Source organism: Myotis daubentonii, chromosome 6 (assembly GCF_963259705.1).
Source record: "Myotis daubentonii chromosome 6, mMyoDau2.1, whole genome shotgun sequence".
Lineage (NCBI taxonomy): Eukaryota > Metazoa > Chordata > Mammalia > Chiroptera > Vespertilionidae > Myotis > Myotis daubentonii.
Genome location: NC_081845.1, coordinates 4,032,957 through 4,057,024, shown reverse-complemented (window position 1 = coordinate 4,057,024; position 24,068 = coordinate 4,032,957). Strand labels below are relative to the sequence as shown.

Genomic DNA, 24,068 nt, shown 5'->3' with positions numbered 1-24,068 from the left:
TCCCTTGGCCTCACTCTTTGCCCCTCTCCCTGACTTGGTGCTCACAGGACCTCACTAGGGTTTGTGACCAGTGTCTGGACGAGATTGAATTTGAATGAATTGAGTTTGCATTTGTAAAAAAAAAGTTATCGCTGATAAGTTATTATCACAGATAACTTAAAAGTATTAAAAGTACTCATTCTGGGCCTGGTCCCCTATGTAAATTCTTTTAGGTAAACAGGGAAAGGTAAACATTTTTTTTTTTTAAGGTAAACATTTTTCTTGAGTCTGCTGGGTCTTGATTGACTTCAGCTCAAAACAATCTCCATGCCAAAGTGGCACATTTTGGGGTGGCATATTCTGTTCTCCTTCATCCACTTTCTAAAGCGTTCAGAAATGCAGTAAGTGCACACTTTAGCTGCATGCCTAATGACCAATTGTCATGACCAATATTTGGTCAAAGACAAATAGCACCATCACAGAAGGAACTTCAGAAATTCAAGAATAAATCTGAAACTGTATTCAAAATAAAATTATTCTTTTATTAAAATATGTAGAAGTAGCAGTTCAAATTTAAATTACTTTTAAACATATTACAATAATTTCCCAGCACGTCAGCTGTTAGATTATTACTGAGGTCATCGCTGAACCTCATGATGTCACGCCACCTTTTCCAAAGGCCAAGGCTAAAGCCACACACGTAGTGAATTTTGGAAAATACCAAGGTCAAAGCCATAGCATGGTTTATCCTTTAAAAACTTAATACTCATTAACCTTTTAATGCCTTCTAGTAAGACTCCTGTGCAGAACAAGCACGTTCATCTGCCGGCATTTATCCTGTATACCTTGATCATTCCTTGTTTTCCATGTCTGAGGCCCTGGAACACTTCCTGGCCCTCACTCGTCCCTTCTTCTAGGGGCTGGCTCCCCTTCTCTGCCAATAGCAGTCCCTTCTCCTGACTGGACAGCCCCGCCTCCCGCCCAGTCTTCTAAGAGCCCTCATTGACTTGGCTTTGACGCAGGGCTTGGAAGCTCAGCATTTAGATTTTTTGGTTTTGTTCCCCCGCTAGGTGGTGCTCTTTCCCAGAGTTCCATAAAGCCTGCCTGTCATTGACTTGGATTTGGGGTACCCCGGTTGTGAGACAATTCTGCTCTGGTGTCACCCCAATTCACCACATCCCAAATCACTGGTGCTTCGACCAGAACCTTTGCTGGCGTGGATGGATGGGGGTGTTGTCCAGAGAGTGGACGGTAAAACATGAAGGTCTTTATATTTTAAAAAGCCCAACAACTGGCAGTCCCCGGGTTACTTTGGAAGCTCAACCATGTCATCCGGGGCCTAGGGACGTCCACCCTCCACTCTGCCTTCTCAGCAGGCTGGCTTCTGTTCTCCCCTGGGTGCTCATGGTCATGACGGTTTCTATTGATGCAAGTATCACAGCCTGTCCCACCTGCTAAGAGACAAGGAGGAAGGGAGGGCGGACAAAGCACTTTGCCTCCTGCACATCTCTTACTGGAGAAGACAATCTTCCTCAGAAACCCAGATTTCCTCTGGGCCTGGCCAGAACTCGTCAACTGGCCCATTCTGTCTGGAAGAAGACTGGACGTCAGAATTTGGTAAAGAAGACCAAGGTACCCGCAATTGACCGGGGTTCTCACCAGGTATCCTGTCCTTCGAGAGGAGTTGGAAATACAGGGGCAGTTCCAGCTGTCACACAAACAGAGGTGCTGTTGATATTTAGTGGGTTGGCCCAGGATCCTAAAATGCACAGAACACATTTGCACACGGAAAAAGATTCATCCTAGGGCCAGTGGTTCTCAACCTCCTGGCCCTTTAAATACAGTTCCTCATGTTGTGGCCCAACCATACAATTATTTTCGTTGCTACTTCGTAACTGTAATGTTGCTACTGTTATGAATCGTCATGTAAATATCTGATATGCAGGATGGTCTTAGACGACCCCTGTGAAAGGGTCGTTCGACCGCCAAAGGGGCTGCGACCCACAGGTTGAGAACCGCTGTCCTAGGCGGTACCCCGTCTAAGGAACACGTGGGGGAGAGGCGGTACACCATCTGAGCCGTGTCCCAGGCATTGGCAGGGGGATGGGATTTGGCGAATGAAAGGCTTCAGCTGTTCAATGGGAAATACGTGGATTATTTCATATGTATATTGTATTTGACAGCCATGGGGTTTTGCTTGTTTGTTTGTTTAATATATTTTATTGATTTTTTACAGAGAGGAAGGGAGAGGGATAGTTAGAAACATCGATCAGCTGCCTCCTGCACACCCCCTAACTGGGGATGTGCCTGCAACCAAGGTACATGCCCTTGACTGGAATCGAACCTGGGACCCTTCAGTCCACAGGCCGACGCTCTATCCACTGAGCCAAACCGGTTAGGGCGACAGCCATGTTTTGAAAACACTGAATGTTTTTTAAACATACCTTTTTATGCAGTAAGTATGGCAATAGCATCCTGAAAACACACCTTAGAATGAGGTGAACTCAATAAAAAATTGCCAAGCCTCTCATGGCCAAAAAAAAAAAAAAAGATTCATCCTATCCCAAATACCAATACCATTCCTGTTAGGAAACATTGGCTTAGACCAGCCATAATTCATCCCCTGGGCTCAAGATATTATGACTCAAACACAATCATGGGACCATCAGCAAGAACAGTGTGGCTCCAGGAGCCTGTGCCATGGACCCTGGTGGAAGTTGGAAGGAGAATGGCGATGCTTAGTCATGCTGGCACATGGAACCCTTTTCAGAAAGTGGTGTTATTTGCATGGAATGGGTGACAAGGAAAAAACTACAGAAGTCAAGACTGTCTCCAAGGGCTGACTTTATTTTTTCTAATGGAGGGATTTCCCAGTACTTGCACAAGCTTGTTTCCAAGGAGTGACTCTGAGTTCACCATCCCTACATTATCTCTGCTCCCTGCCCCCACCAAGGGTTCAGAATGGTTAGAACCCAACTGTATAGCCACATTGTTGTTATTGTTTTTTTTTTTGGGGGGGGGGGGAATCATTGTAGATCCTGTACTTAGTACAATGTGGCAGGTATTCAGTAAATGTTCCTTGGGTATATGACAAATACACTAACTCAAAACAATACAAGGAAACAAAGCCTGGAAAATTGTTCAGCATTATGTTCAAGGATATAGGTACAATGAAATATAATTTTAAAAACAGTAGTAGCCTGGCCAGGGTGGCTCAGTGGTTGAGTGTCGACCCATGAACCAGGAGGGCACCAGTTCAATTCCCAGTCAGGGCAAATGCCCAGGCTGCAGGTTTGACCCCCAGTAGTGGGTGTGCAGGAGGCAGCCAATCAATGATTCTCTCTCAAAATTGATGTTTCTATCTTTCCCTCCCATCTCCTTTCCTCTCTGAAATCAATAAAGACATATTTTTAAAAAGTAGTAAAAATTGTGATAGAAATATAAGTATATTATTTTAAAAATACATTTTTTAAGAGTGCCAGTGGAGCCCTTTGAGGGGACTGAAGGGTCTCAGGTTCAGGTCAAGGGCATGCATGTACTTTGGTTGCAGACTCCAGCCCCAGCCCTGGTTGGGGCACATGTAAAGCAACCAATCCATGTGTCCCTCTCACATTGATGTTTCTTTCTCTCCATCTCTCCTCCTCCCTTCCATTCTCTCTAAAAAATCGATGGGAAAAATATCCTCTGGTATTTACAACAACAAAACACATACACACTAGCTTAGAAAATTAGTCTAGAAAGCTTGGTTTAGCTCCACATTTATAAAACCACAAACCTCTATGTTTGACACAATAAGCTGAATAAGTAACGTCTCTAAAGCTAATTGCTGATGAGGGTACAGGAGATAGCCTGGCGAGGAAGCATGGGAAGAACACTGCAGACAGAAAGAATGAATCCAGCAAAGGTACTGGCTCATGGGAGAGCATGATCCGTTCATGCTCAGCTCTGAGGCTCAGGAGAGCGTCCATGAATCACTGTCAACTTCTTCAACCACCGTTCTGCCCATGTCACGGGTCCCTGGACTTTTTGGACATCAATGACCCAGGCCAGGCTTATTGTAGATGCCGTTTTCTTCCTTCCCTCTGGTCTCCCTATGAACATTTTATTAGTTAGCTGCGAAATCAAAGTAGTAGGAATAAAGGTTATAGGCTAAGTAGGAGGCAGGTGGGAAAGAAGGGGCCAATTTACTTAACATCAATCTAAACAGTGCTATTTAGAACAGTCATATCTAAAAAATTTCATTATCCTTTGGTATCTCATTTGAAACTGCAGCTTGAAGTGGCATGGATATTGAAGACTATGCTGGGCCTAACGCAGGTGTTGGTGGTTTCATAAAGTTTTTCCTGGGGGGTAATAGTTAATTTTACTAGTATTTTCAGATTTGCACTATTATTCTTTCTCCTGTACTTTCTGCAAATTGGAGGTTGTCTATTGCAGATTCTAAATTTGACCACCAGATGGCTCCACTACACAAGCGTGCTCTCTGCATTTAGCTGAATTCCCTGTGTAGTGGTGTTTTGGCGCCACATGAATACTGCCATTTCTCAGCAATCTGTCATCTAAAGGTTTTTATGTCCATGGATAATTCTTGCTTAAATTAATTATTTCTTTAAGATTTGTGTAACAGTCATGTTCTAACTACATCATTTAGTCTACATTTATTTGCTAGCACCCTATTGTAAAGGCAGGGCAAATACTGTATTTCCCTTTAACCATTAATTTTCAGAGTGAAAAGTTGGTGTAGTAGTCATTTTCAATTATAGAAAAACTAGAAGCCCGGTGCACAAAATTTGTGCACTGGGGGGGGGGGGTGCCTCAGCCCGGCCTGTGCCCTCTCCCAGTCTGGGACCCCTTGGGAGATAACGACCTGCTGGCTTGGGCCTGCTCCCAGGTGGCAGAGGGCAGGCCCAATCCCTAGGTGCAGCCCCTGGTTGGGCTCAGAGCAGGGCCGATTGGGGAGTTGGGGCGCCGCCCCCTGTCATGCACAGAGCAGGGCGGATTGGGAGGTTGCAATGCCACCCTCAGTCACGCTCAGGGTAGGGCCGATTAGGGGGTTGGGGCACCGCCCCCTGTCACACTCAAAGCAGAGTCGATGGGGAGGTTGTGGCGCCACCCCCTGTCATGCACAGAGCAGGGCCCATCAGGGGGTTGAGGAGCTCCCCCCTGTCACTCACAGAGTAGGGCCGATAGGGGAGTTGGCACACCGCCCCCTGTCACACACAGAGCAGGGCGGATCAGGGGGTTGGGGCGCCGCCCTCTATCACCCACAGAGCAGGGCCGATCAGGGGGTTGGGGCGCCTTCACCTGTCATGAACAGAGCAGGGCCGATAGAGAGGTTGTGGCCCCAACCCCTGTCACACACAGAGCCGCAGGGCGATCAGGGGGTTTGGGCGCTGCCCCCTGTCATGCTGATCCCGGTGCTGGGAGGCATATTACCCTTTTACTATATAGAATAGAGGCCTGGTGCACGGGTGGGGGCCAGCTGGTTTGCCCTGAAGGGTGTCCTGGATCAGGGTGGGGGTCCCAATGGGGTGCCTGGCCAGCCTGGATGAGGGGATGATGGCTGTTTGCAGCTGGTCACAGGGTGGGGGTCCCCCCTGGGGTGCCTGGCCAGTCTGGGTGAGGGGCTGAGGGCTGTTTTCAGGCTGGGACTGAAGCTCCCAACTGCTCCTTTTTTTCTTTTTCTTTTTTTATTCTGGGCCAGCTTTAGCTCTGAGGCTCCAGCTCTTAGGCCTCCGCTCCTGAAAGCAGGTATCTGGTTTGTTTCGGTTCTCGAAACTCTGTATCAACTCCAGCTCTGAAAGCTGGTTTCTGGGGTTTTGTTTACCGTCTGTATTTGTTACAATGTTTGAAACTGCAGGCTCAGAGGCCTGCAGCGGCTGGCTGGGGGCTGGCTGGGGAACGTTGGAGTCCTCTGTCACTGAAGCAAGCAAGCCTCATGTTAGTTTCAAGCTGCCTGGCTGCCGGCCGCCATCTTGGCTGACAGTTAATTTGCATATCTCGCTGATTAGCCAATGGGAAGGGTAGGTCGTACGCCAATTACCATGTTTCTCTTTTATTAGTGTAGACAGTCCCCCCCCCCCCCCCCCCCCCGCTTCTCATCAGGTATAACTATAAAGATTTTTTTATCTATTCCATTTAGTCACTTGCTACAATTGTCCTAAATTTGGCCTCTGGAAGATCTTTCAAACTGGCTTGTCTTTTTAAAATTTACTTTTCAAAACCAAATATACAAATGGGCATGGCCAGACCGTATATAAAAATAGAATTTTGACCTACAACCTGCAGCAAAGTGCCTAGGAAACCAGCCCCCTTACCTCCAGTAACTAGCCCAGGAAGCCAGTCAATCTACTATTTTTGTAACAATCCAGAAAGCTAAACAAACCCTCTTACAGTGATGGCGAACCTGACACTGAACTCATTTTTTTGGTTGATTTTTCTTTGTTAAATGGCATTTAAATATATAAAATAAATATCAAAAACATAAGTCTTTGTTTTACTATGGTTGCAAAGATCAAAAAAATTCTGTAGGTGACACGGCACCAGAGTTAAGTTAGGGTTTTTCAAAATGCTGGCATGCCGAGCTCAAAAGGTTCGCCATCACTGCATAATAACCAGCTCAAAATGACCAGGATGTGATTACAAACTGACAGCTTCCCGAATTTTTGTCCCCCTTGCAACTGAGAGCCAACGGAAAAAAGTCAGACGCCCTAACTGACCACAGGGAGGCCCACCGCTGACCAGCTGCCTCCAGCTCCCAGGCCCACAGCCCCTCAGGGCACACCTGGGCCGGCCTCTCCCCCTCTAAGCGCTCCCTCTCCTGCCCGCTCCCTCTCCTGCCCGCCTTGGCGTCTCTGCCAAACACACGTGATGGCGGCTGACCCTCTTGCGGCAGCAGGTTCTGGGTAAGTAGCCTTTGCTTGTCCTTGCTTGGTTGGTCTTTGTTTCCACACTTTACTGAAGTCTAATGTAAAGTTTAATTTGAAGTATAAGTAAATCCAAGATGCTCTGGATTTATTTAGTGGGAAATGGAATTCAGAAACCGTGATCTGATTGGCAAGGGTGCTCATTATTACTGTAGGTGACCAACCAACATGGTTTGCCTGGGAGAGTTCTAGTATTAACACGGAAAGCCCAACATCCAGGGACATCCCCAGGCCCTGCAAACTGGAACAACTGGTCAACCTACTGCTCCGAGGTCCTTTCAGTGCACAGAACTAGGAAATTTATTTTAAAAATTATGTGCTCGAAATGGTATTTCCAATTTAAACACGTTACAGCTTTTTTCCTGAACTTCCTTGATCTTACATTTGTATCTCATTTTCTCTTACACTGAAAGTCTTGTATAACACTAAAACATTTGTGTACCCTACAATACAGTTTCAAAACCATAGCAACAATATTACCATTCTGTTGTTGTTTAGATGTTTTTATTTATTCTAAAGAGAGAGGAAAGGAGCGATGGAAACATCAACTGGCTGCTTCTTGCATGCCCCACGCTGGGGATCAAGTTGGCAACCCAGGCAGGTGCCCTCCCTGACTGGGAATTGAACCAGTGACGTCTTGGTGCCTGGGTCGATGCTCAACCACTGAGCCACACCAGCCAGGCCTTATTACCATTATTATAAACCACGGAGTGAAGCTGACGATTCCTTTGCAGTTCTTTTTTCATCCTTGGGTTACATACTCTCTGAGTACTATGTTAAAAATATCTGCGGAAGCATCCACCCAGACACCAAAAAGGGTGCAAATTTGATTTGGTCTGGGCACATACCTAGGTTGCAAGTTCAATCCCTGGTCGGGGTGCATATGGGAGGCAATAGATTGATGTCTCTCTCTCTCTCTCTCTCAAGAACATATCCTTGGTTGAGGATAAAAAAATAAAAATACCTGGGGAATAATTCTTTTCTGTGTTTAATGACATAGTGACCAATTTTTGCCCAAAGTTAAGCTCACTGATTTCAATTTGCTTTCCACTTTGGGTTGACTTGCTTTTGTCAGTTACTCTTTGGCTATGTAAACACTTTAGTTCACAGACGGAGAAGTCTTGCTTCTGTTCCCCTCACCCCCGCCCCCCCCCCCCCCGCCCTCCCTGCGGGTAACCATTTTCCTTGCTCCTAAGTCAGGATGTCCTTCCAGTTTTACCTGGGGCTCATTCCCAAGCAACAAAACACTGTCGTCCTGACAATGTGCACCCCGCTGCCAGGGAGCACGAACAGCCTGTCCTAGTAAGTTTAGGGACCACTGCTATGCTCTCCTGTGTGACGTCTGTTCCTGTTCTTGCCCATTTTTCTCTCTGAGTTTTGGGCCTTTTCAGTGTTGAAGAGTCCTGGCATGTAAGTTGCAAATACTTCCTCCATGCGGATCTGACTTGCCGGGGACGCCCCACGACCCCTTTGCCCATCTGGAGCCACCTCATCCCAGGGCACCTGCGGGGATTAGAGTTTGGGTAAAGCCGGGTCAGAGCAGACCAGGCAAAGGAGGACCCGAGCCCCGTGGTGAGCGTCAGGGCTGCTCCTCCTCCCCCGGGAGACGCCGCCGCCCTTGGGCCGTGGGCGGCAGGCACGCAGTCCCGCGTGAGGGAATTGCAGAACCGCTTCCATCGGGTTCACGGAAGCCACCAGGGCGCCTCCTTCTCGCTGCGGGGCCAGCAAGGTGCCCCGAGAGCTGCCGACCCAGGCACCACCTCCACCTGCTCATAGCGCCTCCGCTGCGCCTCGCCAGGCCGAACCGAGCGGCCAGGAGGCTGCACTTCTGGCCGGAAGACAAAGCGTCGGCTCCCAGCTCTCCCAGCTGCACCCGGGAGGCTAAGGGCCGCCCACACCGCCCGGCTCCGCTCCCGCTCGCACCTGGCCGCGGCGCGCGGAGGCATCCCGGCGCGGCGGTGCGTGCAGCCAGCTGTCCAATCACGCGCCGCCTTTGCCCAGATCCCTCCGCCGGGCCGGGCCGCGCCGCAGCCGCAGGTGGCCGGCGAGCGCGTCCAGCCCCCGCCGCCGCCGCCGCCCGCGTCCCCGCCGCCCTTCCCGTGGTGCCTTGCGGCTGACCTCCGACCTCGCGGCCCACCCTCCCCGCGGGCCGCCTCTCTGCCCGCCCCCGCCGAGCTCGCGGCGCTCCGGGGGTGCCACCTGAGCGCAGGTCTCCCTCAGCGCCTCAAGCCCGCGGCGCGCGCCGTCCCTTCGCCTTCCCTCCCCGCGGCGGGCCCGGCGGCGGCCGTGCGGTTACGGCCGAGACGGGAGGCGACCACTCGGTGAGGGGCGGGGCGCGGGGCGGGAGTGGGCGGGCGGCGGCGCGCACGGGCCGGGGCCGGGCCGGCAGCGGGCGGGGCGGGCGGGGCGGGGCGGAGGGCGGGGCGGGAAGGGGGTGGGGCCGCGGAGCCTCACTTCCTCCCTCTGCGCCATTTTGTGGCGGCGAGACCCGCAAATAAAGGGGAGCGCGGGGGGCTTCGGGAGCGCGATCGGGCGGCGATCCGGCAGCGCGGCCTCGGCCTATGTGACTGGGCGGCGCCGGCGCGGCCTCCGGCTGGAGAGGTAGGTGCGGGCGGACGGCGGGCGCGGCCGCGAGGGGCTCCGGGTCCCGAGGGCTGAGGCGCGGTCGCGCTCGCCCGGGCAGCGGTGCCGAGAGCCCTGAGGGCGACTGGGCTCGCGGGGCCCGCCGGCCTCCGGTAGCCGCGCCGCCTTCCCGCCCGAGGGGCACTTCCGCCGCCTCGAGGCCATTTTCCCTCCCCGTCCCCGGGGCCGGGGTGAGGCGGGCGGTCCCGCGGCCGGCCGGCGGGACCGGAGTCCGCCCCCTCGGTGCGCGCCCCGCTCCGCCCCGGCGGCGCCCCCTCCCGCCCCGGCAGGTCCGGCCGGCGCCCCGGGCGAGTCCGCCCGGGCAGGAGCGCGGCGCTCGCGGGCCACATCGGCACAGCAGCTGCGTCCCCAGCGGCTTCCATGTTCGCACGGGCGGCGCGTCCCGAGCGCAGGCGGCTCCGAGCCGACTCCGCGCGGCGTCCCGGCCTCGCCGCGGGGCCTGGTCGGGCTGCTCGTGGAGTGTCCCCGAGTCCGGTCTTGCCAGCGGGGAGCGCGAGTCCAGGTTCTTGTTTTGGTGACACTTAATTGGGTGTTTGCTCCCAAAGGACCCTGTTAAAAACGCTCAGTAACCGTGTTTATATGGTAAAAAAAAAACAAAAACAAAAAACTAAAAAAAAAAAAGCCTCTTCCCCAGGGTGGAATGATATTCCCTGCGCACCCTACGGCCCTGAATGGCACTGGTCGTTCCCCACCCCGAGGGGTTAGTGATGGCATCGCGGGGAGCGGGGAGCCCCGAGGTGCACGTGGACGTGGGAGTGGGAGTAGCTGCCCACGTGTCCGCGTGCGTTACCGTCCGGGCCCCCGGAAAGCGCCGGGTGGACACAGCGGGGCTACAGTGGTCGGTGCGGAGAACAGTAACAAGAAGGAACACTTGCCGGGCTCCCCGCTGTGAGCCCGTCCCCCACGCCTTATACTTAGTAGCAGTCTTGGTCATTCATTGTATGGGGTGTTGCTCTTGAAAAAAGTGTATGTTGGTAGGTCATGTAGCAAAACATGACCTCGGTAGTTTTAGATTATCTCCCACTTTTTTTTTTCTTTTTTGCTTCTACATAACTTTCTATTACTAGACTTATCAGAGAAAAACTTTTTAATAGGCCCATAGTAGTATATTGGTTATGAAAGTGGTGCATCAGGCTAGAGTTCAACGTTATAAATAAATGTTCTCCCCCAAATACACATTGAAACTGTCTTTTACGTTAGTGTGTTTTATTTGAAAGATTCCCCCCCTTTTTTGGGGGGGGGGTATGGCACCTAAAGCATTGAGGTGTGCAGCACTTCGTGAGGCAGTGAAAGTTGGTGTCCCCTTTTTGCTGTTTTGGAGACTGTAGCCCAGACAGTTAAGTGACCTGCTCAGGATCACAGGGCTGAGAGGGTACAAGAGTCAGGATGGGCGGCCTTCCGATTCCTAACTAGTACCCTTTCTGTTCCAGCGCCCTGGCTAGTACCATGTTGTATTATTCATTCGTTGTGTTTAGCTGTGAGTTTCAGCTAGGCACATGCTTTCTTACTGAAGTTGTGTTGGCTGGTGCTTTCCTCTCCGTTTACAGAGAACTGAGTTGCATAACTTAGGATCATAATGCTAAGAGTCAGGGAAGTACCGGGATTTGGGATGCTAGCCACCCAGCCAACTCAAACTGAGCCTCTAATCTAGATCATCATCTGTTGTTCAATATTAAGGCATCAAGAGTGGTTGGTGGTTCTGACATTCTAAACTTGAGCTATATTATCTTTTTTAATTATCCACATGAGTAACTGAAACCGTTACATAATTTTAAAATCATGTTTAACTAGTTTTCTTAAATGTACTAAAAGGTAACCAGATTGGCCAATTTCGAATTTTACTTATTTTGCTTTTCTGCATTTTCTAGCTATAAGCTGCTTGGTAACTATTTAGGATGAGAGAAGGGAGAATTACCCATCTTCATTAGTTACTAACTTTTGTCATTTCATCATCTGGAAAATGGCTACTAACTTTGAAAAGTTAAAATTATTAAATGAATGGCTCATAGCAGCACTGAACATATATTCATTTTTTCCCTTCAAGGTTCAACTCCAAATGATATTTCGGTCATTCCATTTTTCTGATACAAGAATAGATTGATTGTACTAAGAACCTGGAATGTCCATTGTCTTTATGACTCTGGAATTGACTTTAGGTGGTTATTGTGTGCTGTCAGTTGTGCCAAAAAAAATTGTATTGGGAAATAATAAATTCCTTAGCACATTTGTGCAATGTGAAAGTCAAAACCAGGTTCTATTTTGATTAATTAGTTGGATGTTGATGCTTTTAAATTTTAAACTTGTTTTAATTTGCCTTTTGCCAAACTGCCTATTTAACTATTGTGCAATATCATGGACTCTCAAGGAAAGATTGACTTGTCATCAGTTAAAGATGCTTTGAATTCCCAGCTTACATATCCCATAATATGTGGAATGACCTGTGACTGATAATCGACATGTGAAATGCAAAGATTTATACCAGGCCTGTATTTATCCTTGACTTATATTACAAATTTTGAAATTTATTTTTGTACGTAAAGAAAATACAGCCTGGCTGGTGTGGGACAGTGGTTGAGCGTTGATCTATGAACCAGGTGGTCATGGTTCGATTTCCAGGTCAGGGCACATGCCTGGATTGAGGGCTGGATCTCCAGTAGAGGGCATGTAAGAGGCAGCCAATCGGTGATTCTCATCATTGATGTTTCTATCTTTTTCTCTCCCTTTATCTCTGATATCAATGAAAATATATTTTTAAAAAAGAAAAAAATATAAATATCCTCTAAGCAGTTTGTTTTTAAAATCTACCCAGCATCAAACTTTTTATAAGAGGATGTAAGCCAATGTTAGAAATTAAAATAACTCGCTGTTTATAATTCTAAAAATTGGAGATCACCAAAAATTCTACAGTGAGGCTTAGAAACAAATATTGTTATTGTCAACCTGTCGATTCTCCCTTGGGCTTTTTGAGAAATAGTGATTGAGGGTCTTTGTGGGGTTTTTTTAATGAGGAGTAAACTAGTAATTAAATGCTTATTTTGTGCCAGTCTCCATGCTAAAATCTAATGTTTATCTTTAAAAATAGCACAATAATTTTGAACCTTCGTAGTGGTAATCATTTTTAAATGGGGAAACTGAGGCTCAGGTTATGCTGCCTTTTTTTTTTTTTTTCCAAAGTTTGTCACCCTGTTCTGGAAAAGTAGGGCTAGTAGAACTTCTCCATCATGTAAATGTCCTTTAAAAAAAAAACTTTAGCATATTTATTGCTAGTTAAGTTTGCAATTAATTTTATTTTAATAGAATAAAAAGTTGAGTAACTATGTATTAAGAAAAGAATGAACAATAAACCTGGGCAAAGTGTCAGGTTGTAGAAACTTATACTCATTTATAACGAATTTAATGTTTAATCTATATTAAATAGCATCCATAATACTTTTTTTTTTTTAAATATATTTTATTGATTTTTTACAGAGAGGAAGGGAGAGGAATAGAGAGTCAGAAACATCGATGAGAGAGAAGCATCGATCAGCTGCCTCCTGCACACCCCCTACTGGGTCTGTGCCCGCAACCAAGGTACATGCCCTTGACCGGAATCGAACCTGGGACCCCTCAGTCCCCAGGCCGATGCTCCATCCAGTAAGCCAAACCGGCTAGGGCAGCATCCATAATACTTAAGTTTTATAACTAAGATTTTATTTTGAGTGGCTCTGGTGCCCAGTAACTAGGTAACAGGTAGACTCCCTATCCACCGTGGTAACTTTAGCTGTTTTCAAACTGTCACTAATAGAGCTCTATCACAATACCTGTTAATATTAAGTTCCACATATATACTCAAAATTTTACAGGATTGTCATCTTGGTTGATTTGGGGGGAAAACTAGATTTGTTCATTTAGCTCACTTTTTAAAATTTAAATTCTTTATTGTTGAAAGTATTACATATGTCTCATTTTCCCCCCCATTGACCTCTCCCTGGCCGCTCCCACCCCCCAGCACATGCCCTCATCCCCTTACTGTGTCCATTGGTTATGCTTATATGCATGCAAGTATGTAGCTCACCTTTTATGATTTAATAGTAACAAGCAAATTCACTTGTTTAGCATATGTTTTAGTGCCTACCATGTACTGAGGCATCAGCAGTGAATGGAAGTTTTCTCATGGAGCTTATTTCATAACTGGGAGAAACATCCTATATAACAAAAGCCTAATAGGCTAAGTGTCTGGTCAACTGGTTGCCCTTTCAACCAATCAGAGTGTAATATGCTAATGCCGCTCAACCGCTCACTATGACATGCACTGACCACCAGGGTGCAGACAGTCAACCGGTCGACCAGTCACTATGATGTGCACTGACCACTAGGGGGAAGATGCTCCAACTGGTAGGTTAGTTTGCTGCTGGGGTCCGGCCAGTTGGGACTGAGTAAGATGGGCCAGACATGCCCTGGAGCCCTCCCGCGGTACTCCCTTGGCCCTGATTGTGCAGCAGTGGGCCTGGCCTGCGCCCTCTCGCAATCTGGAACCCCTCAGGGATCTCAGAGAGCCAGTTTTGGCCCAATCCCGCAGGCAACGCAGGGACCCCACTGGTGCACGAATTCATGCACCGGGCCTCTAGTAATTATATAAAATATCAGATCGCGCTAAGAGAAATGAAGAAAAATAACCCTCAATAAAAGGGCAAGGAATTGGCATGTACTGTTTTGAGTAAGATGAAAAGCCTTTAGAAAGATTTACCTAGAATAGTGACATACATTGGTACACATTTATATACTAGTTAAATATGGCTAAAACTTCAAATGGCTATAATTGTCTTATAGGTTTGTTTTTTTTATTCAATAGATTATTGATATTTACCTATTATATTTAGCTCTGGACAAATGGGCAATTGCAAGTAAATGCCAAACTTTCTGGGTTCTGAAAGGTAAACAGCCTAGTGAAGTGAATGCACATTAAAGCTAAAATAGAAATAGGCCTCTGTGGAGATGAACTTGGAGAGGGTGATATACTCAGCTTTTTGCTAGCGACATCCAATGATAAGCTTATTAAAGAGGGAAGAATTAAGCAGTAATTTATGATGTGATCAATTTACGATTATTTCTAACATGTCCCAATTCCTTCACAATGTTCCTAATCTGAAAGTCAAGGTTTAGGCAGTGGTTCTCAACCTTCTGGCCCTTTAAATACAGTTCCTCATGTTGTGACCCAACCATAAACTTATTTTCGTTGCTACTTCGTAACTGTAATGTTGCTACTGTGATGAATCCTAATGTAAATATCCGATATGCAGGATGGTCTTAGGTGACCCCTGTGAAAGGGTCGGCAACCCCCAAAGGGGTCACGACCCACAGGTTGAGAACCGCTGGTTTAGAGTATTTGACTTAACAGAGTTGGGATTGTATGTGATATGAAAAATAGAATACCATTCTCACATATTTACCATGCTGTACATTACCATGACTTATTTCTATTTAGTTAAATTTTTAATTTGGAGTATGGGGAGGTAAAATAAACTATAGGGAAAGTTTATAAGGGACATTCATTGCTGTCCTTTATAATAAAAGACTAATATGCAAATCAACTGAACAGTGGAACTACTGGTCTCTATGATGCACATTGACCACCAGGGGGCAGATGCTAAACGCAGGAGCTGCCCCCTGGTGGTCAATGCGCTCCCACAGGGGGAGGGCTGCTCTGGCCAGAAGCCAGGCTCACAGCTGGCGAGTGGCGGGAGCCTCTCCCACTTCTGTGGCAAGCGGACATCCCCGGAGGGGTCCTGGACTGTGAGAGGGTGCAGGCTGGGCTGAGGGACATTCATCCTCCTCCCTGCCCCCCCCCCCCCCATCCAGTTCATGAATGTCATGCACCGGGCCTCTAGTACTATTATAAATGATACCTAGCAATAAGTTTAAATTAGCTTGCCTCGTTAAATTTGAATATTGGGACATAACCAGAAGTATTTTCAGTAAGCATATAAAGCTAATGAGAGTAGTTCTTCAATTTATCTTTTGCAACAAGAGTAAGTGAATTTTGTATAAAATTATATAAAGAAACATTTTGAGATACAAAGTATTGTGACATGTGATTAGTGTAGGAATATTTTTATTAAGGTGTATATATTATATGTAAGCATTGTACAGTAGTGAATTATGGCAATGATAGCTTCTACCTTAACCATAATGCTGTAAAAGAAAAGGCTTAGCAACTGGTCCTACTCTTCTATATCAATTCAGCAAGATGCCTGGGATACTGCCTGAGGTCAGTATCTGACTTCACAAAATTGTCACTTCTGCAAGATTTGTCTTTCATAGGGCAGTTGTAAGAATGCATTGAAAAATTATCTCTCAAAAAGAACAACTTTTTTATAAAAGAATTTTTTTAATAACCTAATAGTTGCAATATAATGTAATAGTAATGCTAATGTAAGATGTTAACTTGAGAGACTGGGTGTGGCAATTTCAGGAACCCTGTAATATCTTTGCAACTGTTCTGTAAATCTAAAACAAAAGATTTTTTTAAAGTCAAAAGAACCCTTAATGATTTGGTCATAATTGAGTTCACTAATAAATTGGTTTGAAAAGGCCAGTATTTTTTGTTCCTACTTTCAATGGAAAAAATCAATTGAACCTCATCTCTCTATCCCTTTTTCTAGGATTCAAGATGACCAACGAGGAACCTCTTCCCAAAAAGGTGTGTTTTTCCAGGAGTTTTTAAGCATTTTATTTACACACACACACACACACACACACACACACACAAAATCTCGAGTGTTTGTTTAATGTTCACTCCTTTGCCTATGATAATAATAGCATCATGGGTATATAATGTACTATAAGTTAACTTCTTTTTTCCTAATTTAAATTCCTTTCATTGTAGTGTAAATTTATTTTTATATGTTTCAAAAAAAGGTTACAACTGTTTAGTTCTTAGGTTCTACCTTTTCCTCTGGTCTCATTATCCCCCTGTTCTGTATTCCTATTAGTTCAGTATAGTCAATATTTTACACACACACACACACACACAGTTACAAAGAAGTAATAATAAAATTTCGGACATTTCTTGTAGCAATATTTTTTCTGATATATCTCCTCAGGCAAGGGAGACAAAAGAAAAAAACAAATGGGACTACATCAAACTAAAAAGATTTTACACAGCAAAGGAAACCATCAGCAAAGTGAGAAAACAACCCACTAAATGGGAAAACATATTCACCAATACATCTGATAAGGGGTTAATATCCAAAATTTATAAAGAACTTATAAAACTCAATACAAAAAAAATTTTTTTTTTAAATGAGCAGAAGACCTGAATAGACACGTCTTTAAATAGGACATTCAGATGGTCAGTAGACAAATGAAAAGATGCTCAATGTTACTAATCAGAGAGATGCAAATTAAAACCACAATGAGATATCATTTCACACCTGTCAGAATGGCTATCATCAATAAATCACAAGCAACAAGTCTTGGCTAGGATGTGGAGAAAAGGGAACTCTCATGCACTGTTGGTGGATATGCAAATTGGTGCAGCTACTGTGAGAAGCAGTATGGAGTTACCTAAAAAATTAAAAATGGAACTGCCTTATGACCCAGAGATTCTTCCTCTGGGAATTTATCTGAAGAAACCCGAAACACTAATTTGAAAGACTACATGGACCCCTATGTTCATTGCAGCATTATTTACAATAGCCAAGATTTGGAAGCAGCCCAAGTGTCCGTAGATGAGTGGATAAAAAAGCCGTGGTACATTTACACAGTGGAATACTACTAGGCCTTAAAAAAAGATGGAAATCTTACCTTTTGTGACAGCATGGATGGACCTGGAGAGCATTATGCTAAGTGAAATAGGCCATTCAGAGAAAGACAAGTATCGGATGATTGCGTTCTTGTGGAATCTAATCAACAGAATGAATTAAGCAAAATAAAGACAGACTCAGAGAGGAGGCTGACAGCTGTTGATGGTGGTATGGGCAGGTGGAAGGATTGAGGGGGAAAAAACACATGGATACAGACAACAGTATAGTGATTGGTGGGGGAGGTGTAGGGTATATGGGGTGATAAATGGTGATGGAAGGAGACTTGACTTGGCATGGTGAACACAGTACAGTGTACAGATGATGTGTGGCAATGTGCACCTCAAACCCGTATGATTTTGTTAACCAGTGTCCATCATTACATTCAGTTGAAAGGAGGAAAAAAGAAATAGTGGAGATGGGACTTCATATTCTAGTTGTTAGCTTGCCTTGGTACAGAGCACAAAGTCAGATGTGTGCCAAAGCATTAAATCGTACTTTGTTTTATTAAAAAAAGTAACATTTCTAAGAGGAATTTATAATTCAATTTGGGAAAGCAGGATATAAGTATATGTTAGAAGGGAAACTATAGTGTAGCCATAATTTTTTTAAAATATGTTTTTATTGATTTCAGAGAGGAAGGGAGAGAGAGAGAAAGCAACAACAGTGATGTGAGAGACTCATTGATTAGTTGCCTCCTGCATGCCTCCTACTGGGGATTGAGCCTGCACCTTGGCATGTGCCCTGACTGAGAATCGAACCGGGGATCCTTCAGTCCATAGTCTGATGCTCTGTCGTCAGCCAAACTGGCTAGGACTATAGCCATAATTTTATACTAGAGTAGAAGAGGTACCTCACCTTTATAATCATTTGGTATAGAGAAAACAATATTCCTCAATTTACGAAGTAATTTCAGCTAGCTAGACCAGTGGTTGGTAAACTGCAGCTCACGAGCCACATGTGGCTCTTTGGCCCCTTGAGTGGCCACGAAGTTTCAATCACTGTACGTGCGCACCCACACGTGGTATTTTGTGGAAGAGCCACACTCAAGGGGCCGCAGTTTGCCGACCACTGAGCTAGACTATTACGCCCGTTTTTTAAAACTTTATCTTCTATCTATATCCTATCTAATAAAAGAGAAAAATGGTAATTGGCGTACGACGATACCCTTTTCATTGGCTAATCAGGGCTATATGCAAATTAACTGCCAACTATGATTGGCAGTTAACTGCCAACTAAGATTGGCAGTTAACTGCCAACAAGATGGCGGTTAATTTGCATATGTAGGCACAATGCAGGGAGGCGAAAGGGAAAGCAGGAAGAAGCCCCCTGCCACTGACAGTGATTAGAAACCCAGGGGGGAGCTAAGAGCTGGGGGGCAGGGCAAAGGCGGCCCTGGGGCCGCCTTTGCCCTGCCCCCCAGCCATGATCAGAGAATCAGGCGCCTTTGCCACCCTGGCCAGTGATAGCAGGAAGTAGGGGTGGAGCCGGCGATGGGAGCTGGGCACGGTGGAAGCTGGCAGTCCCAGGAGCTAGGGGTCCCTTGCCTGGGCCTAAAGCGGAGCCCACAATCGCGGGGCCGCTGCAGCTGCGGGTCCCCGCTGCCCGGGCCGGACACCTAGGCCAGAGGTGTTAGGCCTGGGCAGGGGCGGAGCCTGCAACCACGGGGAGCTGGGGGTCCCCTGCCCAGGCCTGACACCTCTGCCGGAGGCCTCAGGCCTGGTCAAGGGGCCGATCCGGTGATTGGTGATCGGAGGGTGATGAGGGTCAACTCCTCTGGCCGAGGCATCAGGCCTGGGTGGGGGGCGGAGCCGGGGATTGGGGGGATATGATGGTCCCCTTGCCCAGGCCTGACGCCTGGGTCAGAGGCGTCAGGCTTGGGCGGGGGGTGGAGCAAGCAATCAGAGGGAGATGGGGGTCCCCTGCCCAGGCATGATTCCTGGGCCAGAGGCCTCAGGCCTGGGTGGGGGCCAGAGCCAGTGATCAGGGGGAGATGGGGGTCCCCTGTCCAAGCCTGACACCTCTGGCGGAGGCGTCAGGCCTGGGCAAGGGGCCGATCAGGCGATCGGAGGGTGATGGGGTTCTATGCCTCTGGCGGAGGCGTCAGGCCTGGGCAAGGGGCCGATCAGGCAATCGGAGGGTGATGGGGGTCTACGCCTCTGGCCGAGGCATCAGGCCTGGGCAAGGGGCCGATCCTGCAATTGGAGGGTGATGGGGGTCAACGCCTGAGGGCTCCCAGTATGTGAGAGGGGGCAGGCTGGGCTGAGGGACACTCCCCTCCCCACACACACCCAGTGCACGAATTTCGTGCACCGGGCCCCTAGTGTATATATAAAAGGCTAATATGTAAAGTGTCCCTTTGGGAGTCTGATCGCTCACTATGATGTGCACTGACCACCAGGGGGCGGTGCAGAATGAAGGAAGACCCTGGCCAGCAGCCAGAAGGCTCTGATGGGCCCTGATTGCTGGCCACGCCTAGGGACCCTACCTGGGCCTCTAGTTTTGAAATAATTATTGATTCACAAAACATTGCAAAGAAATGTGCTGAGATGTTCTATACACTTCTCCAGCCTCCTTCAAGGTTGACATCTTGCGTAACATCAAAACCAGGAACTCAATACAGAGCTTATTGATACATTCCACAGAGCTTATTCAGATTTCACAGGTTATATATGCAGAGAGTGCGTATGTGTGTCTATGTAGTTTTATCTCACATAACTTAGTGTTACCAACACTACAACCAGATTAGCTAACTAACTCATCACCTCAAGCTTCCCTTGTGTCATTTCTTGATAGCCATATCCATTCCCTCTTTCTTAATCCCCAACACCTGGCAAACATTAAGCAGTTTTCTATAATTATGCTACTTCACAAATGTGTATAAATGAAATCATGCAGTATATGTATCCTTTTGAGATTTTTTTTTCCCAGTATAATTTTTCTTGAGGCTTATCCAAATTGCTTATGTCTGTTTTTAGTATCCCATGGTGTGGATGTATCATAATTTAATTATTCACCTGTTGAAGTATGGGTAGTTTCCAAGTTTTGGCTTTTGCAAATAAAGCTGTACATTCATGTACAAGTTTCTGTGTGAAAATACATTTTCATTGGGATATGTGCTTAAGAGTTCAAATGCTGGGTTGTCTAGCACATCTATTTTTAGTTTGTTTTTTTTAAAAATATATTTCCTTAATTTTTCACAGAGAGGAAGGGAGTGGGACGGAGAGTCAGAAACATCGATGAGAGAGAAACATCGATCAGCTGCCTCCTGCACACCTCCCACTGGGGATGTGCCCACAACGAAGGCACATGCCCCCGACTGGAATCGAACCCAGGACCCCTCAGTCCGCAGGCCGACGCTCCATCCACTGAGCCAAACCGGCTTTGGCTCTATTTTTAGTTTTTTTTTTTAATATATTTTATTGATTTTTTACAGAGAGGAAGGGAGAGAGATAGAGAGTTAGAAACATCGATGAGAGAGAAACATCGATCAGCCGCCTCCTGCACATCTCCTACTGGGGATATGCCCGCAACCCAGGTACATGCCCTTGACCGGAATCGAACCCGGGACCTTTCAGTCCGCAGGCCGACGCTGTATCCACTGAGCCAAACCGGTTTCGGCACTATTTTTAGTTTTAAAAGGAACCACCAAACTGTTTTTTCAGAGCAGCCATACCATTTATATTCTCACCAGCAATCTTATTCTGCATCTTTACCTACCATTTGGAGTTGTTACCACAATCTTTTATTTAGCCATTTTAATAGGTGTGTAATGATAGCTCATTGGGGTTTTAATTTGCATGTCCCTAATAATGATGCGCATCTATCTATATATATATATATAAAAGGTTAATATGCAAAGTGTCCCCTAGGGAATTCAACTGGGAGACCGGGAGTTCAATAGCTCGCTATGATGTGCGCTGACCACCAGGGGGCAGCGTGGAACAAAGGAAGGCCCTGGCTGGCAGCTGGAAGGCCCTCATTGCTGGCCAGGCCTAGGGACCCTACCCATGCATGAATTTCGTGCACCAGGCCTCTCGTTTTAAAGATAAATGGTTTACTTTTTTAAAAATACTTTACAATAAAATAAGAGTTATGTGTGTGTTTTTTAAGTATAGTATACTAGAGACCTGGAGCACGAATTTGTGCACTGGCGGGGTCTGGCTAGCCGCCCCGATTGGGGCCAATCAGAGAGGGACGGCCAGATGGAGGGGAGACAGGAGGTTGGCTGGCCAGCCCCACCCAGGTGGTTGGCGGGCAGCCCTGCCCCCTGGTCGAACTTCCAGTCGAGGGGACAATTTACATATTAGCCTTTTATTATATAGGATACTGAACCATTTCTAAGTCTCAGGCTTGGAGATGTTTCATATGTCTCAGTATAGTGCTCCTTTTGGAAGGGCTTTGAATGTCTTAGTGCAGCGGTTCTCAACCTGTGGGTCACTACTCCTTTGGCGGTTGAACTACCCTTTCACAGGGGTCGCCTAAGACCATCCTGCATATCAGATATAATACATTATGACTCATCACAGTAGCAACATTACAGTTAGGAAGTAGCAACGAAAATAATTTTATGGTTGCCTCACAACATGAACTGTATTTAAAGGGCCAGAAGGTTGAGAACTGTCTTAGTGATAAAGGGATTCCTATTAGAAACCAGCGCTTGAGGCATTAGAAGTTATCCTATCTTCATAAAATATGAAAAGTGTAAGCAACAGTGGTATGTACTTTTAAAATGTTTAGGAAAAGCACCCAGTTCATATTTCAATTCTCTTTATAGGTTCGACTGAGTGAGACAGACTTCAAAGTTATGGCACGAGATGAGTTAATTTTAAGGTAAAATGTTCTTTTATTTTTCAAAATATAAAAATATTTTTATAGAGCATTATATTGTAATTCTATACTAAAAAGTTTTTGTCTGTTAGGTATTTTATTTTTAATGTGCATACATATTCAAATCATTTAATGTACTTTTGAAATGTGCTTTTTATGGCCTGTTTCTTTATTAAATAATCATTGAGGAAAGCATAACACTTTAAAGATCTAAAGTACTAGTCTGGGTAAATTCTAGACTAATAGGTAACCTGAATTTTTTCCTTGCAAAAATTAGTTTAATGTAGTTATTCCTTTCCTGTTTAATATGCGAAAAAGTTATAGTCCTAAAGGATATGTTTTCAGTTATGGAAGAAATACATTATTTACTGATGAAGGCAAGTTACTCTTTCTTCTAAGGCACCTTAGTCGGCTCATTAACTCTATATCCTTCATTTTCTCATCTTGGAGTTAAAGGAGTTGGATTAAATTACTTTTAACAGTTACTTCCAGCTCTGATTTTCTGGGGTTATCTTATAATTGTATTGCAAAAATAGATTGAGAAATGCAGCATTATGGTATTCATTCTTTTAAATGCAAGAAATCAGAAAAAGAATCGCATGTTTTGTGTTTTATAACTTAAATATATTCTTTCTGCATTTTATTACTATGGTTGATAAGTTTTTACATGACATTTTTAGGTAAAAATAAAAGAATATTTTTCAGGGTCATTGAACTTTCTCTAGAAATTTCACAGAATTTTTACTTGAAGGACTAAATAAATTTAATCGGCTAGAGAAGAGGTGTTTTTTAAGATAGACACAGGTTACTCGTTCTATTGTTTCCTAGAGTCTGATAATTTCCCACTCGTTCTACTTACTCTGTTGTGGACTTCTCTTTATCTTCCTTTGCATAATCTCATGCATAGGACACTTTTTCCATTGCATACCCTTTATTTTCCTCCACATAAATTTTGAATCGTTAGTATTCTAGAACACTTGTCCTTCCCTGCTGCGGTAGGCACTTGCTTATCATATACTGCCACTCACCTGTTGTTCTCTTTGTACCCCTGATATGAGACCGTCCTTGCCTTTCATCCTTTCTTAGATAATTCCTCTGGTTAGTATGTGCAGTCTTTTTCTTGATTTAATTGAGTGTGTGTGTGGGTGGGGGATATTCTTGAAGTCAGATTAAATTCTTTCTTTAGGGAATTCTCATGAGTTTTTCCCTCATTAATTCTCTTGGTGATTTTAAGTCAACTGTTACTTATTTAACTAGTCTGTACTTTTTGGCTTCTTGATAAGGATGTTTTTGTTGACTTTTTTATATTTTTCTATTCTTCTAAAACAAATAGTTCTTATATTGCCACCACAAGAGACCTTTATTGATCCCCAAATATTGAATGCACTTGATTTGTACCCTAGGTTGTCTTGGCCATAAAAATAACATGCTCTTGGCTGAACAGTAGTCTTTATATGGAAGGTAGATTAGCTTGGTATTTTTTGGTCATTGTGTTGTAATAGTAAATCTTATAGCTGACCTGTCAAAGTTTTTAAGATTATAAAAAGATTTTCTAAAATTAAATTTTGATTAGCTGCAACTAAAGAGTGGCTTGAAAACATAGCTCTTCAGTAAGCAAGACAGCGACATTCAGGGCAAGTTATGCTTGCATTAGCAGTTGCTTAAACATATGACTGGGAAAAGCATTGTTGTTTATGTGCAATCATTGCAAGAGCAGCTAATATAAGCCTATGTTTTGTGGGTAGGGGAATATAATGAGGAAGAAAGGCCTTCTTATACTCTGACAGAATATAGTGTTTATGCAAGTTGATACAGCTTTACAAATAGACTGGAAAAGTAGTATTTTCTCTCCCCCCTTTTTTTACAAGTAAAAATAAATATTATTTTTGAGAGAGTCACATGGTATTTT

The 24,068-nt window shown here is 45.4% G+C and overlaps 1 protein-coding gene across 3 annotated transcripts in view; it reads left to right on the top strand.

The window, feature by feature from the left end:
• The first annotated feature begins 9,082 nt into the window (after positions 1-9,082).
• The window catches only part of WTAP (WT1 associated protein), a 29,599-nt gene continuing 14,613 nt past the window's right edge, over positions 9,083-24,068 (top strand). Inside the window, exons 1-3 of one of the 3 annotated variants that reach the window (XM_059699914.1) lie at positions 9,083-9,226; positions 16,190-16,227; positions 22,107-22,162. In XM_059699914.1, the coding sequence (XP_059555897.1) occupies positions 16,198-16,227; positions 22,107-22,162 (86 nt within the window). In that variant the 5' untranslated portion in view covers positions 9,083-9,226; positions 16,190-16,197. Of the gene's footprint in view, positions 9,227-9,351; positions 9,507-16,189; positions 16,228-22,106; positions 22,163-24,068 lie in introns of those variants that run through there. The other 2 variants (XM_059699913.1, XM_059699915.1) reach the window with 2 other exon arrangements.